We start from the raw sequence: 17,205 nt of genomic DNA on the forward strand, positions 1-17,205 counted from the left end.
TCACCTGTTTGCTGGGGGGGAGGCCCCTGTGGCGGAGCCAGGCTGCGTGACCCCGCCCTGGTCTGCAGACGGCAACTTGAGAAAGGGCTCCTTCCTCTCCGCCACACCAGCATCTCCAGAAAGGCCACCTGGAAAGGTAGGAAAAAGACTGGTGGGGGGGGAGGGTTTTCCCAGCAGCGCAGAGGAAGACACCTCAGCTCCCCCCCCCCCGCTGCTCCCTGAGCCCCTCCTGGGACGCCCTGCTCTTTGGGAGGCAAGGGATGGAGGCCGAGAGACGGAAGCGGAGTAGGGGCTGGCCCGGAGAGGGAGGAACAGGTGCCCGACAGCCCCAGGAAGAGCTGCTGAGGAGAGGCCTCTTCCCACCAGCCCGGACCGGAAACTGCCCGTGTTGGAAAGAGAGGGGAGGCCATGGCGCTCCCCCCACCCCCCACCCCGTTCTTCCTGATGCCTCAGGTGCTTCTCCCCGCAGGAGAGGTGGGCGGGGGGGAGGGCCAGACTTCTGAGGAACCGCCCTGGAGGCGGCTAAAGCGCTCCTGCCCTGTGGAAGCAAGCTGCTTAACTTTTGGACCATTTGCTTAGATAGGGATATTCACATTACAGTTGTTCTTAATTAGTCTGCTTTGAATTCTTATGGAATTGCGGAGCGCGTTGTTGTGGTCCACTGCCCGGAGTCTGGGGATAAAGCACAGCTGCCCCCCAAGCCAGGCGAAGTCCAAAATCCCAACTGTCTACGTACACCGTGACACTCTCACATGCAGACACGCACGCTACTCTCTGCGCCCTGCCACACGCTCTCAGCCCCACCCGCCCGGCAAGCGGGACCCTCCGCGAAGGGCCAGGCAGAGAGAGTCAGCCGAGGGGCCGGCAGCGCAGGGGGCCCCGGGAGACTGACCCGCTGCTCTCCCCGCCCTCTGCCGCTTCTCGGGCTCCGCGGGCTCCGCGGGCAGGGCGGGCTGCTGGCTCAGGCGCGGCCCCTGACGGCGGCGGTAATTGGCAAACCAGCTATAGACGAGGCGGGGCGGCAGGTTTGCATCAGCGGCCAAGGTCTCCTGCGGAGGACAAAAGCTTCAGGAGCCAGATCTTTTTCATTAGAGATCACACTCCATAACTTCCTAACTGACGTAATCGTCTCCAGAGATACTGGAGTATTTTGATCCTAATACTGGCCATCCAACCAAAGGTGCTATATATGTATATTCCAAAGTCGCCCAAATCGGAAAGTTAACACCAGTCGTTGGCTTCCAGGATTTAATACTTGACAATCAGTGAGCATGATAATATAGCTCCAGGTTCGGAAAACCGAATCCTCCCTCATTAATTGCTAGTTGTATTTTCTGTAAAGATATTCTCGGAATCAAAGAATCTCATAGAAATTTTCTAAAAAAAAAAAAAAAGAATTTATTTTCTGAAAATATTTTCCAGACATATGAACTGGAATTCCTCTCAGAATATAAATTAATCTGGAGATAATATTCATTTTGAGAACATTCACCTTTCCCCAAAGTGTAAGGTTTAATGACTCCCATTTGTTGATATCTGAAGAAACCTCTCTATATATTTTATTTTTATTACATGTTACTGAGTTATATCTTTTGGTATGCACATACCTAGTTATTCAATGGATTCAGTACAAATACGGAATTGATATTCCTTAAATGAATGGGTAACCAAATGAAAATAGGTGAAAATTGGCATCCGTTCCGATTTGGACCAGTTAATAGAGTATCCTGCTGTTTTCCTAAAGGCATCTATCATTGCATCAACGCTGGAACAGTAGTGTGAGGTTTAGAAATAAACCAGAGAATGTCATCTGCAGAGGAAACCAATCTGTGTTCAGCTCTCCCTGTGTCGTCTAATAGCACAAGCCAAGGGTTCCACGCAGAGATTAAAAAGCAAGGGTGAGAGTGGACATACTCGCCTAGTTCCTCTAAATAGTGGGAGAGTAGCAGAGAACATGCCATGAACCTTCACCTTGGATGTGGGCGACTCATGTAACATCTTAATCCATTTTATGAATTCCAAAGGAAATCTGAATCTGTTTAGCACGGCAAACATGTACTGTTTATATATTTTGTCAAAGGCTTTTTCAGCCTCTAATGGTAAAATTACAAATTGATCTTTGTTTTTGTTCAAGTCTATTAAATCTACAACTAACCTATCATTATCTGCTGCTTGCCTAGTTTTTATAAACCCTGCTTGATCATTCTTAATAACGAACAATATCACTTGCTGTAATCTACTTGCTAACACTGCTGTTAAAATCTTTGTATCAACATTAATCAATGAGATTGGATGATAATTAGCACACAGAATGTGATCTTTACCTGCTTTTGGTATAACTGTAATATAAGCCTGATTAAATGCCGGTGATAAAATTCCCTTCTCAAATATCTCTTCATATGCTTGACAAAATTTTGGCACCCAAAGATCTATAAATGGTTTATACCAGTCGATAGGGAATCCATTTAATCCTGGTGTTTTACCACTTGCCATTTTTAAAATTTCTTTAATCTCTACCTCAGATAGCGGAGCAAATAAAAGTTGTTTTTGTATATCATCTAAATGTGGTAGGCTAATTTTATTTTAAAAGGCCTCTCTATCTTCTCTTGATACTTTCTCTGGTTTGCTATATAATTCTGAATGAAATTTTAAAAATTGACAATTTATATCCATTGAAGTTTTATATATGTCTTTTCTTTCACCTCTAATAATTGGAATCATTGCCCTTTCTTTTGCTTTAAGCGATTAGCCAAGGTCTTTCAACGTTCTCCCAGTATCTCTGTTGTAGACATGTTAGCATAAATTCTGTCTGCTGTGATAATTCATATTTCTTTTTCTGCATTTCTCTGTACAAAATTATATTTTTAATCTTATTTTTGTATGATGTATAAGCAATAACTTGACCTCGAATGTATGCTTTATATGCTTCCCATTGAAAAATTTGGGCATCTGATGTTTCTAAATTCAAATCAAAATATTGTGGGGTTTCTACACACATTTGTTGCATGAATTCTTTATCATTCATTAGGGAAACACTGAAATACCAAAATTCATTTGAACCAAAATGGCCACACCTTTCGCTTTTGTCAAAGTATCTGTGAGGTGAACCTGCCCTACCCAATCCTTCATTAATAGATTTATCCTGTTCCGTTAAATGAGTCTCCTGTAGGTAAGCAGTATCTGCCCTTAATGATTTTAAATATGCTAAGATTACATTTTGTTTCTTAGATTCTCACAGCCCTTTTACAATGAGACTAACGAACTTCATCCATTAATTTTATTTTGGCCCACTTATCAATATTCTCCCAATACCAATTCATTTTATGATCTGTACCATTCAACAAATATCTGATAATAAACTTTTCTAAATATTTAACATATTTTCTAATATTGCTCAGACTTAGAACCTCCATAAAGACTCAATTTAGCATTCAAATACCATTCTATTACATATATCTAGAACCTATACTTAAAAGAAAAAAAAGAAAAACATGATTATGTGCAAGAAAATACAAGAACAAGCAAGTAACATTATTAAAGAGATTAAGAATCCTAAAAAAAAGAGATGAAAAATACAGGAGAGCTTCCCAAAGGGGATGGCACGGTGGCTTCATTTCTCTTCTTACAATGAAAATTACAAAACAGTTTCAAACATTACCAGTTGAAGGAAATGTATTGGGTGTTAAAGACAAACGGTAGAGTTGGGAGCATGCCAGACTTTCTATCTTGAAATTAATCAAAACATAAACAAAAAAGAGTGCAAAAAAAAAAAGTGCAGCCAAAGAGGCTTTTAAAATAAAGCCTCTACAGCAGAGCTGTGGGCAAACTCAAACTTCTCCCGCAGCAGATTCCGTGGAATGAAACACAATCAGGCTCGTCCATCAGCAGATTTTAAAGACAGGATGAAGAACCCAACTTCTGTGTGCTCATCTGGCCTCAGGCCTCTGCCTTGTCTCCGAGATAACCCTGGACTTAAGCTGCACCCTTCTACTGCCAGGATCTCTCTCCCACAGAGCCTCCAAAGAGCAGCAGCAATGTGGAAAGATCGCAAGAAGCCCCCAGAAGGGAGCTGGCCTCCTACCCTCTGCTTCCGGCTTGGGTTGGTTGTCACCTCCATAGCAAACCTTCGCAGCCTTTCCCTCACATCCAGTGGATAGTTCCTGTTCTTCACTCCGTCGGGACACAGGGATGCTGGAGGGGGATTCCTGATTGGGAAGAAAGCAGAGTGGGGTATGTCCTGCTCAGAGACCATTGAGCAGGCATACTTAAGGCCCCAGCCCTCCTTGTGCACGAGGCTGACCCTAACCCCCCTCCAAGGCATAGGTTCTAGGTGAATTCCCACCAGGTTCTCCCTCCATCATGCTGCTCCAAAGGATCCTAAAACCCGAGGCTAGAAAGTTAAGGTCAGCTGAGCCCATCGTGAATCATGTGATGCTTAAGGACGATGCTTTCCTAGCCCTGGATGTTCCAAGAGCAGCAAAGAACGCATCTCAAGTGGGATGGACGTATTGTTTGGCTGGCCCTCTGGAGCCAGAGAGAGACCAGCAAGTCAATGGCTGTGTGCTGAAACAGCACCCCACAAATCCCTGGGGCAGGTGGGTCAGCAGTAAGGCAAAGAGAAGCCAAGCGTCAACAAGGAAGTTCCTCCAGAAATGCCATCAGTGTGCGTGGCAGGAGCAGAGTTTAGGAAGAATGTTAGATATTCATTTCCATTTCCGAAGCAACTCAGGAGGTCCCGGCCAGGGGAAGAGGGGAGAGCCTTTCTAGAAGCAACTCTGCCTGGCTCCCCCCCCTCCCCTGGTCATCTGAACCCTGACTGTTGCCTTTCTCAAGTGTTGTGCCAAGGCTGCCCAGTTGTCCTCTGGTGGACTTCTCCTAGCAACATAAAGCAGGTACATCCCAGAACCCAGGGAAGCTAAGTGGGGTCTGCAGCGCCAGGTCAACATTCCAGAAGAGACTTCATCTTCACTTGTAACTACGCACTCAGCCACCCACCCAGCCCCTGCTCTTTGATCCCAACACCCTCTCCCTATACATGCTTCAGGGCCCCCACATATGCTTCAAGTACCTTTTACGGCACCTGTATTTCTGGACAGGAGTCAAGGAGGTCGTCTGCTGCTTCTCCATGGTCTTATGGTAGTGAATCTCATGCCAAAGCTTCACCAGCTGCTCTCTCTCTATTGCTGCGCAACCCTGAGACAAACAGGATGGTGCTTCCTTTTTCATACAGAACATCCTGCTTAAAGTAAACAATTCCCCACATCCCTTTCCAACCTATATCACAAATGTTCCCAACTCTGTCACCTGTGGCAGGGTAGACAGTGCCATGCTCGTCAATGGACCCACAGGCCCCTCCATGGGTATCCAGTGCATTTCCTTTCCCACAAAACTTATATTGACGTTTCAAAAATTAAATTAGAAGCTGGTGGGTAGCAAAAGTGCCAGCCTCTGCATGCTGTGGCCTGATTTTAAAAAGAATACCAGAAACACATCATTCTTGGAACTTTGTGGGATCTTTCCCAGAAAGTTAAGAGTAACCTGCAGTTCCACAGGAGCAATTTCTTGGCCAAAACCATGAAGAACACATCCCTACCTCCAGAAGTTTGCAGGCCATGTCATGCTGATTCTTCTGGAGATGGACCGATACAAATGCCTGGACAACCTGGAGACTGGTACAGAGGTGTGGCCAGTGCCTGCCCTGTACCATGGCTCTCACCAGCTTCTCCAGGCCAGCGGGGGAGTGCTGAAGACGCTGGCAAAGCCTTCCTGCCTCATCCCGCAGCTCGGATGGGGGGACATCCTGGAGGTCACTCTTCTGAAGCAAGACCATGAACTGCTTCATCCCTGCAGGCTTCAGGGTGCTTCTTCTGTGACACAGACAAGATTCTTAAGGGAGGGGGCGCTTTTTTCTATCAAGATGGAAATACCAGAAAGGAGCTGGTCCCCCAGGGTGCTCGGATGAGTTTAGCAAGCTCAGATCCTGACTCACTATCTCATCTCAAACATCTCCTTTATGGCTGTTACCAGAAAGAAGAAGGGAAACAAGGGCACGAAGCAGGAGTACTGAACGAGTTTCTCTTCCCCACACCCGAAGGGCTGCAAGATCCTCATTTCCAGTCAGTGGGTTGGCCTGTGCAGGGTTTTAGAAATCCAAGCGAAGTCACCCCTGCAAATTCTGATTGGCTCCTGGCTGAATTCCAAGGTTTTGGGGACAAGGGAAATGGGAGGAGGCGGGAGCACTTGGAGCCAGCCCTGTTGGGGTTTTGGCCTGACGGGGGGCGGGGGGCGGAGGGGAGTCCTTGCAGAAGGCTCCAGCTGGGGTTGAGGGGTTCTCCTACAACTCTGTGTCCAGGCAGCAGGGCCACGTGCAGCCTGCTGGCCTTCCTTGGAGGCGGCGGCTCGGGATGCTGTAACAGATCCCATTACTTAGGAAATACTTTGTTACTCATCTTAGCAGTGGTGTTTTTCCAGAACCTTGTGCTTGGCTATTATGTAGCTTTAGCAGAGCTGTCATGAAGCAATGGTTAGGTTAAGGTTCCCCCCCCAGCCCCTAACTTGTGGGGTACTGCAGGATCCGGTACTCTCTCTGCTCCTGTGTAACATCTACATGAAGCTGCTGGGTGAGGGCATCTGTAGCCATGGGGTGAGGTATCATCAGAACGCTGTGTATCTCCACCCCTGGCGAACTAAGCAGCGTTGCTGATGTCTTGTTGTCTGAAGGTGGGGGCTCGGAGGGGGAACCACAGGCAAGACTGAGTGGCTGTGGGTTCTGGGGCCTCCTGGTGCTAGTTATGCCATCTTTGATACTGAATGGGGTTGCACTGCCCCAGACAGACCTGGTGAGCAATCCGGAGGTCCTTCGGGACTCACGACTCCTGCCTGAAGAGCAGGTGGCAGTTGTGGCTAGGAGCGCCTTTGCACACCAGTTGCGCCCATTTCTGGATCAGGAGGCTCTACCGTCACTCATGCTCTGGTCACTTTCTGTATGGATTGCTGTAATGTGCTCTACATGAGGCTGCCCTTAAAGAGTATTTGGAAACTTCAGTCGGTGCAAAATGCAGTGGTGTGGTGTGGGCAGTTCTGTGTGCACCTAGATCTGCGCAGGTTACACCTGTGCTCTGTGAGCTGCACTGGTTACCAGTTTGCTTCCGGGTGCAATTCAAGGTGCTGCTGCTGAGCTGTACAGCCCTACATAGCACGAGGCTGGGTTACTGGAGGGACTGCCAGTGACTTCTGCCCATCCCATCAAGTCTGGCAGAAGCAGCTTGCTGCGGGTTACATCCCCTGGGGTGTCGTGCGACAGGCCCCAGCGGAAGGGGCTTTTCTGCCGCTGCACCCGCCCTGTGGAACATCATTCCCCGAAGGTCAGGCTGGCCCCGACCTTGGTGGCCTTCTGGAAGGGCCTGAAGATGCAGCTTTGCCATCTGGCCTGGGGACCAGAGAATGGTGTGGAGCGCATAAAATAGCTGCACGGTTCTTCAGTTATTGTGCTCTCCTGTTATTGCATTGTATGGTTTTTCACTGCTTTAACGTTTTGCATTGTTCGTGCGGCTGTTTATTTTCGGTTTTTTGGCACTGTTTATGTTTTCATTGGAAGCTGCCCAGAGTCACGAATGTGATATAAGTTGAACCTCCGAAGGAACGAGGCCGGAGCCCGCGGGGCCAGGGCTCCGACCAGACGATTCCTAACGTTCGGAGGGCCGACTTCCGGACAAGGGCCATCCCTGCGAGGTCGGCCATTCCAATCCCCAGCGTGTCCGCCGCGCTTGGGGTCAAACAGACGGATCCGGGGCCCGCGTGCCTTCCACCCAACCCGACAGCGTTCCTCCCCATTCCCAGCGCCTTCTCTCGAGCAAACAGGCCCGGGGTCACCGCGGTTTCAGACGCCTCAACCGCCGCCGTGGCGACGGGCACCCCGGGCCTCGCTTCTTCTGGGGCCCACCTGCCCACCGCGCCGCCTGATTAGCCGGCGGCGGCGGCGCGCGCTCTGCCCGGGGCGGACACAGGAAAGGCGTCTCCGCTGGGCATCCCCGGCTCCGGGGCCGGCAGGGAGGCAGCTGAGCTCCCCAACTGTTCGGGAAAAGCCCCGAGCCCCTTTCAGAAGATCTCCTCGTGCCCGCCCCGTTCCCCCGAACAAGAGCGGGGGTGGGGGGACCCAGTCCCGGCGTTTCCAGCGCGCCAGCCCTGCAGAGCAACGCGCAACTGCCGCCGCCGCCGCCCGGCTCCTACTTTTACGCGCGCCGGAGCGCGGCTCCCAGCAAAAGTCGGGCCCTCTTGCCCGGTTCCTCGCAACGGCCGCTTGGCAAGGGGGCCGGGGGGGCCGGCCTGAGACCGGGCGGTGCTTTCCCGTTGGCCTAGCTGGCCTGGACATGTTCGCGAAGACAACGTTCAAGCGAATCGATCTCTCGCTGGCTTCATTATTTCACCGGCCGCCCTGAGTCGAGCGCCTTTCTGTTAACCTGCTTGGAGGGTTTATCATTCCGGAACGCAGCCCTGAGCTCAGCGCTTCCCGCGGGGCGCAGCCGGAACCGCCGGGCCTGCGGGCAGCGACTTCTGGCCGGAGAGAGGCGCCCCGCGGCTCCGCGGGCGCGAAGCCTCCATTACCTGCCCATCTCGGCCGAGGCAGCGCAGCTGCCGTCCCCCACCGCTTGCTCGCGCCGCTGCCGGACTCCAAGGGCCGCGCCCGGTCCCTCCCCGCCCCTTCCCGCCGCTGGAGGGAGGGGGAAGAGCGCACGAGCCCGCCCGGGGCCCGCCAGCGCACGTGCCTGGGCGCCTGCCCGGCGGGAGCCAGCGAAGGAGGGCGGCAGCCCCTTCGCCGTCCCTCGTGGCCAAAGCGAGGGAAGGGGGCGCGGGGGCCCCCGCTGCCGCTTTCTGTAGCCAGGGGGTGGGCACCCGCCGCGGGCCGGGTGTCTGGGACACAAGCGAAGCGCTGGGCCTGGGCAGGTCCCCCGGGGCTCCCTCTCCGCCGGAGCAGGGCTTCTTGGCCTGGGGGCCGAAACCCACCTGGGGCCGTGCATAATTGCAGGGGGCCGACAACGTGGGTGGGAACAAAGCTTTCACTCCCCTCTAAGGGACATTTAGCTTTTCGTTCAAGATGTGGGTGGGCGGCCAAGTCATTTATGGCTTCTAGACTCGATGTGGACTTTGAAGAAGCAGGAGAGGAAGAGCGTTGGCACCTCTGAACTTTGGTGTTGGAGAAGACTCCTGAGAACACCCTGGACAGCCAAGAAAACAAACGGATGGATCATTGAACAAATCAGCCCGGAGTTCTCCCTCGAGGCACAAATGACCAGGCCCAAATTATCCTACTTCGGACGCATTGCGTGAAGGCCAGCTCTCTGGAAAAGGCTCTAATGCTGGGAAGGGTGGGAGGAAGAGGAGGAGAGGATGACCAGCAGCGAGGGGGATGGACATTGGGAGACATGAAAGAACAGGTTAGGGACAGATCGTCATGGAGGAAATCTATGTGGTCACTAGGACTCGACAACTTGATGCCACGTAACCAATCAATCAGGCTTAACTTCAATAATCTAAATAATAATCTAAAATTATTATATCCTAAATAAACGGTATTGTCTTGTTTCTAACGGGTTAATTTGATAACTGCATTTGAGCATAATTGGCTTCCTTTGTAATGCAATCTGTATGTATTTTATTTATATATTTAAATACATTTCTGAGAAGAGGTCCATAGGTTTCACCAGTCTCAAAGCAGAGTTACCTTTCCTAGTACATTTTTCTGTTGGAAATTCTTTTAAAGATGCTGATTTAGCTGTTCTTCATTTCCTCTGTTTTTGAATGTCCTCCACTTGACTTGACGTTTACAAGGAAGGTTTTTTTAAAATGAAGTTTGATTGTTTATAACTTGTGAGGTTCATCTCTGTTGCCGAGGAAGTGGGGGAAGGCTGATTTCCCCAGTGATATACCTCAACACCAGAAGTGGAGCTACCGACTTTATGAAAAAAACATCCTTTTACTTGCCAGTGAGGCACATTGGTTGGGGGGACCCCACTCCCCCCAACACACGACAGGGCTGGGGAAAGGACACCCGGTAAAGGCATCCTCTGGTAGATCGCTGGTAGTGCTAAAACTGCACCACAGCAAGAGATGCGAGGCCAGAGGGTGTGAACCCAGAGGGTTTGTGGGAGGAGAAGACTGGGACCGCTCGTCTTCCACCCCATGGTTCAGCCCTCCCACAGTACCTTCATTTGGACAACCCGGTCTGGTGCCCAGGAAGCAAGATGCCTCATTGTCAAAAGCTTTAGCAGAGGCCTGCCACTGTCCTGCCACCCTGACCAGGAATGCATCCCAACTCCCAGCTCCATCTCCTCTTCTTTCTCCTCCTCCTCCTCAATCATTGGCTGGCCTCCCCTCACGATACAAATCTCCCTGGCTCCAGCCTCTGGCATAATCATCTTCTTCTTTTAATGCCTGTGATGCTGAGCTTTGATTTTGTTACCCGGCCTTAGTGCTTTATCTGAAAAGATCTGTACTAAGGCTTTGTGTAAATCCTTGTTCTGCTGGAATTGCTTCTAAGGAAATGGGTGCACTTTGGGGGGAGAAGAGCCATTTGCTCTCTGGGGGTTCTCAACTTTTGTCTCCAGAACAAGCACGAATATTTGAGGGTAGCCAGGCCCTTCCTTCATCTCTGAAGCAGCTGCCACCTGGGCCAACGTCCCAGGGTGCCTTCTGCTGCTCCTCTCTACATGCTGGGCCTTAGCCAAAAGGCTGAGATCTGCTCCTCTCTCTGCTCCAGGTGATCCCATCTTTCTTTTCCTCTGCAACCCATTTCTGCTTCCCTGATCCCTTCTGGTCAAGCAACACCATCTTGTTCTCTGAATTTCTGGTTTGTTCTCTTCCCACCCAGCACCCTTAAAAGTCCTCCTCCCAGGATTGTAACAATCTCCCTTCTGGCCTTGTTCTTTTCGGTCATCGCCATTTCTGCTCTTTTCCCAACTACCTACCATTTTAATATGCTGCAGGCTTATCAAAGTACAAAGAACAGGAGGAGAGGATGTTATTTCCTATCGCCTACATTTTAAATTCCATATTTACGTATATTTACATATTTATGTATATATAGTATCTTCCACAGAGAAGCAGGCATAAGCTTCCAGTACGCCTACATACTTCTGTCCATTATTTTTCAGTTCCTCTTAATCTTTCATCTTGGTCTGAACCTTATGGACCCCCTCTGCTCCACTCCAGATGCCAAGTCTGCCAAGATGCTTTGCCACAGCACCACTGCCCCAGTCGGGTTTGGTTTTGCCCCAGCCTGCAGGAGACGGCCCTCAGGGTGCGCTGGCGTGCATCTTCTCAAGGCAGCCCATCCAGAAGGAGACGAGCCGACTGTCCTTGTTGCAGCAGAAGTCCGTGAAGTCCTTCAGCAGCCGGTCAGCAAACTTCTCGTCGCCAGTGGCGCTGGACCGCCAGGTTTTGGTCAGCATGGTGTTGTAGGCCCAGTGGTAGCCAATGCGCTCCTCACAGAAGACGTTCTGGTTGGCGGAGCTGGTGGAGTTGCGGCGGCGGCGCTGCTGCCCGGAGAACTTCCGCTTGGAATACGGCAGCTGAAGGAACACCGTGCCTGAGTGGGGAGAGGAGGTTTTTCAGAGAGACCAGCAGCTTTAGTGAGCAGGGCAGGTCCCCCTGGGCCTTCTTACAACCAACAAGGAGGCTGATCCCCTTTCGAAGGTGGGCTGCTGCTCTAAAAATGAAATTTCACTGCTGAGCTGTGCTTGGCACATGAAGGGCTCTTGTGTTCCCTAGCAGCACAGCTTTCTGCAAAACTAGAAGCAGACTGGCAGGGGCGGGAAAGTTGCAGAGGCAACAAGCATCATGCCAGGCTGCTGGGTTTCAGACGGGCAGCAGCCAGCCAGCCAGCCCGAGGCTGGGGTGGGACCAGCAGGACAGCGAGGGCAGGGCTGAACCAGGAAACCAGGGTGGGGGCTCTTTCTCCAGGTCCCAGCAGCAGCAATGCAGCCTGGCGCCCGGGCCCTGCGAGGCATCACAGCCTGGGGCAGGTCTCTCCTCCTGCGCATCTGTGTGAGGAGCCCCTCCCTTGGGTGGGGCAGGGCTACGCCGGGCGCACAGAGAGATGAGCCCACAGGAGGGAGGCAGGAGGCGCCTCCTGGTTCCTCGGTGTTTGGGGAGTTCCGGAACTGCCAAAGGGGAGGACTGTCTGCCGGCCGCGGCAGCTCACACTCAGCCTCCCCTTCGGAAGCATCTCCCGCCTGCTGAGAAGTGAGCTGATGCAGGGTCAGCCGCCCCGGAAGGGAAACGTGGCTCACCTGTCACATGGATATACTGGGGCTTGTTCTCCGAGGGAAAGTTGAAGGCAGAGGCAGAGTATTTATCCTGTACGAATCCAAACCTGCCGGGAACAAGCAGAGCTCTTCTGAGCAAGCCAGGGGAGGCACATCTTGCAGCCCGTCCTGCCCATAAGCTTCACGGCACCGCTAAAATGACCCCATCCAGTTCTCTGGTTCTCCTTTGGATCTGGGGCAGAGGTATGCTCGGAAGGGAAAGCAAAATAAAGGCCGAGCCTTGCAGAGGGGGCATCTCTGACTCTCTAGCTTCCTTCCTAAGCCTCTGGTCCCCCACCCCGGCCCCCCACCCACTGGCCAGCAGCCCGCTCACCTGTGTGCAATGGCTTCCTGCAGAAGGTGCATCCGGTCCCAATAGGTTTCTGGCTCAAAGCCTGCAAGAGAACCGGGAGGGAGGTTCCGGTTGCTGCAAAGATCGCTTGTGGGATTGTGTGCGTCCTGCAAAGCTTCCTGGAGAACTCGAAAGCTGGGAGATGCCTTTGTGTTACCTCGTTTGGTCCCAAGAAAGCATGGATTTTGTCTCCCCAAAGCCCCAGACGGTTCAGCTCCTCCATCTAAGTGAGCCTGATCCAAGCCACCCTCCAGGCTCAGGTGGACAAAGAGCTCACCTACCAACAATGAAGTTGCCTACTGAAGACTCTGGGGATAAGAGCAGCTGCCCTTTCGTGGTCTGCAAGCTAGTTAAAAAACCGCCAGCCGCCCCCCCCCACACCATCAAAGAGGTGCTCGCTGCCCTCTTTCAGCAAACAGCTGATATTGAGGGGGATGAAAAGCTGGGCTCGAAGGGGGTCTCCATACAAGTAACTGGGCAGTGCAAACGGGCCTTCCAGGACTGGGACCAGCAGGAATCCACAGGAAGTGGCTTTACGATGCCAGCCTTGGACCTGTAGAAAGAGGGGAGTCAGTCGGGAGGCTTCGCCTTGTCTGCAGGCCTGCCTGTAGGAGTACTGGGTTCAGTTGATGCCCAGACACTGACTGGATCCTGGTGCCTTGAAAACTGGCCTCCAGGATATCTAGTCAGTAGGAGGCCTTTCTGATTTTCTGGAAGAAGCCCAGCCAGAGAGCCCGGCTGCCAAAGCTCACCATCTCAAAGAGGACAGCTGCTGTCGCCGCCATCCAGTGCAGCTTGACCTCAAAGGCGGCGCTGAGGGAGAAGCTGCCGTGGTAGTAACAGCTGCACCACTCCAGGCGGTCCGTGCGGTTGTTGATGTCCACATCCAGGGTCACCGTCCGTTGTTCTGGCACCGTAGCAGCTACCCGGAGAGAGGAGCCAAATAGCAGAAGGGAAGGAAGGAGAGAGCAAATAGGAGACATTAGCCATTCGGCAACTTGCTGGCTCACCTGACCCAGATTTGGACTCCTTGATCAATGCAAGCAGCTGAGTGCCTTCCTGTTGGAAAGCAGTATCAGCCCTTATTCCAGTAATTTAAATTCCCCAGCATGCTGTCTGGGGAATTCTGGGAGTTGAAGCCCACACATCTTCAAGCTGCTACAGCTGAGAAACCCTGCTCCAGAGAGTGCCCAGTCCAGGTTTTTGTGTGCTCTCTTTCGGGTCCCATGTTGCACCGCAAACGCTCTGACCCGTGTGGAATCAGGAAGGAATTTTCTGGAGGAAAGCTCACGTTTGTTGCTTCTCTTACTGGTTAAACTTTCCTTCATCAACCATTTGCTGGCCTCACCCAGACAACCCCCCCCTCGTGATGGAAGACCACCTTTGGGCTGACTTGTGTTTCTGTGGTCTCCCCCCCCGCCCCGCTCCAGTTTCTGTTCTCTTTACGTTTAGAGAAAGCCAGAGCAGAGTCATGAGACAGCACGCAGACAGATCGGATGGCTACTGGTGGCTCTCCCGGGCAGTCCTAGGCCAAACCCACTTGTTCCTGCCAAGTCGCCCCTCAATCTTACCTCTGCTCCACCCTGCAGAGGTCCCCACCGTGACATTGGAGGGCAGGTACACGAAAATCCCTTCGGTAGAGAGAGACAGTCCTTGCCCACATTTCCATTCCCGGTTTTCTCCGTGCCGCTGTGGGCTCTGCCCTTCTAACCCCTTTAACGCACGAATGGAACTCAGTCCCACTCGGAGGTAGAAGCCAAACACCTCTTCCTGCCGGATCTCAACTCATTTGTTCTAAATAAAGAGGCTCAGTTCTTATCAGCTGCTATCTCAGTCCAAAGGACAATGTTGGTTTTGCCCTGATGCTGCTGATATTTGTTACTGGTTTTCTGTTATCTTCTAGTTTTATCTCTTTTTTTAGACTTTTATTCATCTTTTATCTTTACTTCTATTATATTTTCATTGTTATTTTATTCTCTCTTAATTTTTTTTTTAACCTGCTGGTCATTGACCACATTTTCTGTTAATAAATAAATATATGAGAACATAGCATAGCAGGATTTTGGCACTGGTGAAGGACATTAGTGTTTCTGTATAACTGAGATTCCCCTCTTAGATGATTTTGGAAAAGCAATACCCATCATGGCCTAAAGGGCCTAATTTGGAAGCAGTGCAACATTTTCAAATCGTCATCATCCCCTCCTCCTCTCTGTTGCTGAATTTCCTCCCACATTTTCCTGGTCAGGCCCTACCTGGCTTGGAGGAACAGATATTCCTCATTTGGAATAATTCAGAGCCCCACAGCCACTGTTCCCATGGCAGTTACCCAATAACGCAGCCGCCTGGCTCCGTCCTCCAAAGCTGCGGCTGAAGGAGCTGTGCCTGCTGGCGTAGGATGCCGGGCGGCTGGGCAGCCACGGCAGGAGGAACGCCGGGATGTCCGAATGGGGAAGCTCCTCGGCCACAAACGCCACCTCAAACCACTTTCGCTGGAAGGCGGAGAAGTCGTCCTTTGCTGCCGTGTGCCACTGAATTCCCCCTGCTGTGTGCTGTTGAATTCCCCCTGTGGAAGAGAGGAAAAGAAGCTCCTTTGGGATGGCCGACGCTGCCCAGGGCCCAGGGAGAGTCCCTGCGAGAGATGGGGAGGATCCCTTTCCTTGCCCAGGCTGGGTACAATCTCCAGCACAGCCTATTGCCAAGGAAACTGGCAGAAGGCTGGCCTCTCGCACTCGGGCAGAGGAAGGTCAGGGGTGGGGCGAGGGCGGGGTTCGCTCCACAGGTTAGATCTGCCTGCCCTGCCCTCCCCAGTCCCAAAGTGTTTTGGTGTTTTAGGCTGGCCTGTTTTGCTTTCTGGAGCGCCAATGAGCCAGCCAAGGGAGGGGCCTGAGCCAAGGGCTCCTGGGGGACACAGGTTGCCCCAAACTGCCCCGAGCCTGACCTCGCTCCTGCTCCTTGTCTTCCACTATCTTGTAGAAATAAAACCCATAAATAAAGGTGCGAAGCGCCTCTCCGGAAGCGTGAATTATCAGCTGCTCCTCCAGCATTTTCTAAACCGTGAGAAGGAGAGAAGATGACGTGAAGAACAGCCTCAGCTTGAGGAGCAGCCGGTGGCCGTGCAGGCAAAGAGGAAGGGAGCTGGTCTGCAACCAGGGTTTCTGCTGCCTTCAGAAACTGCTCATCCCACCTGACTTGGTAAAAGCCAATTCCTCATCTAAGGAACAGGCCGAGGTTTATCTAACAGTCCCCAATGCAGCCCTTTGCCTGAAACCCCTGGATTCTGCCAGAAAGGTCTCTCTCCCCACTGACAAGCAGTGATGTCCAGCCTTTATTAAGGCAGAAGGGAGGCATTTTTCATGTACATCTATCAATGCTGCAAATATAGAGAGCCGAGGGGCTGGAAAGTTCCAGATATCATCACCTGCATAATGTCGATGGCCATGGCCTGGGTCTGCACCCCCTCTACCATGTTCACCAGCCAGTGCACCACTTCTGCACTGATGAAGCAGGATGGGGAGAGGCCTTTCTGCTCGGAGAGCAGCTGGATCCCTGTGCTGAAAGCCAAGCAATCCACAGGTTAAGGAAGTCCAGGGACCTTCTCACTTGTCCCCAGCCTCTGCCCCTCCACCCCCCGGTCCTGCGTTGTGTGCCTTGAGATCCCACTGGGAGGGAAATGGTTGGCCTCCAGCACACTCTCTCTTCCAGAAAGGGCTGCCAGAAGGCAAGGGAGAGAGTTGAAGGAAACCTACGTGGGATGTTTCATAGCTTCGAGGATTTCTAGCAAAGTAGAGGATGACGTCAGGGAGCTGGTGGAGAAGGGCTGGGAGCTGCAGAATTCAAACAAAACAAGCACTGAGCTGGCAAACTGGTGCAGATTCACAAAGCAGAAGTGAGCTCAAGACAGGACGGTCACAAAGGCAGTGCGCGTCTGCTTAAGGACACTCCTGCTCCAGGGGGGATTTCAAATGAACTGTTCATTGATGAAGCTCTTACTTCAACTACAGCTGAACCCGCCCGGTCCTTCTTACCTGTTTTCCACAGGGCCAGAGGTGGCTGAGGCCGGGTCTCCTCCATGCAGGGAACTGGCCTGAAGGCCACTCCGGTCTGCAGACTGGCCTGCGCCGATCAAAGTGCTGCCTTCCACGGCTGCCGGAACAGACTGATCGACAGAGACCTTGGGAAAAGAAAGGAGCGGCCATAGCATAGGTCGTCAGCTGAAGGCACCGGCTTTGGGCTGGCCCTAACTGTAAGACTTGGGTGTTTCAGGCTAATCTGTGCGTGCCTGTCATTCCCTTGATTTCTTGGCAGAGCGAGTCCAGCAAACAGGTCTGAGCTGTAGTCTAAAGACACTCTCAGACCAGGACCACAAAAAGCGTGGTCATACACGTTTCCATCTCTCACCATGAAGAACCTGGCACTTCCCTGGAATCCTTTCCACACCTGGAGCTGCAAATGAGCTCACCAGGGACCAAGGACTGAGACAATCAGAGAGAGAATGTCTTGAAGGACATGGCCTGCAAGGGGGACAGGGAGGACCAACCCCGACTCACTCCA

General features: G+C 52.0%; 2 protein-coding genes across 8 annotated transcripts in view; both read right to left on the minus strand.

Moving 5' to 3' along the window:
- Nucleotides 1–8,655, minus strand: ANHX (anomalous homeobox). The gene is made up of 6 exons (XM_088143692.1): nt 8,605–8,655; nt 5,594–5,867; nt 5,069–5,193; nt 4,082–4,205; nt 893–1,049; nt 1–128 (listed from the first exon to the last, which is right to left on the minus strand). Exons 1-6 carry the CDS (start codon nt 8,610–8,612, stop codon nt 1–3), a joined length of 816 nt encoding a protein of 271 aa, XP_087999818.1. The 5' UTR covers nt 8,613–8,655.
- A 1,029-nt stretch (nt 8,656–9,684) lies between these two features.
- Nucleotides 9,685–17,205, minus strand: part of DEPDC5 (DEP domain containing 5, GATOR1 subcomplex subunit) — a 59,090-nt gene continuing 51,569 nt past the window's right edge. For 5 of the 7 annotated variants that reach the window (XM_088143780.1, XM_088143781.1, XM_088143782.1 and 2 more), the window contains 10 exons: nt 16,680–16,825; nt 16,401–16,478; nt 16,073–16,205; nt 15,593–15,701; nt 14,981–15,217; nt 13,407–13,576; nt 13,036–13,207; nt 12,637–12,697; nt 12,288–12,370; nt 9,685–11,584 (listed from right to left, as the gene is read on the minus strand). In XM_088143780.1, the coding sequence (XP_087999906.1) occupies nt 11,292–11,584; nt 12,288–12,370; nt 12,637–12,697; nt 13,036–13,207; nt 13,407–13,576; nt 14,981–15,217; nt 15,593–15,701; nt 16,073–16,205; nt 16,401–16,478; nt 16,680–16,825 (1,482 nt within the window). In that variant the 3' untranslated portion in view covers nt 9,685–11,291. Of the gene's footprint in view, nt 11,585–12,287; nt 12,371–12,636; nt 12,698–13,035; nt 13,208–13,406; nt 13,577–14,980; nt 15,218–15,592; nt 15,702–16,072; nt 16,206–16,400; nt 16,479–16,679; nt 16,826–17,205 lie in introns of those variants that run through there. The other 2 variants (XM_088143785.1, XM_088143786.1) reach the window with 2 other exon arrangements.

This window comes from Python bivittatus, unplaced genomic scaffold (assembly GCF_059951505.1).
Source record: "Python bivittatus isolate LINGU-HERP-01145 unplaced genomic scaffold, Pbiv_v1 ctg000390_np1212, whole genome shotgun sequence".
Classification (NCBI taxonomy): Eukaryota; Metazoa; Chordata; class Lepidosauria; order Squamata; family Pythonidae; genus Python; species Python bivittatus.

Coding starts and splice junctions, on each gene's coding strand:
- ANHX (XM_088143692.1), bottom strand. Junction 1,050..4,081: donor ACCCAAGCCGGAAGCAGAGG/GTAGGAGGCCAG, acceptor TGTCCTCCGCAG/GAGACCTTGGCCGCTGATGC. Junction 129..892: donor GAGGGCGGGGAGAGCAGCGG/GTCAGTCTCCCG, acceptor CTACCTTTCCAG/GTGGCCTTTCTGGAGATGCT.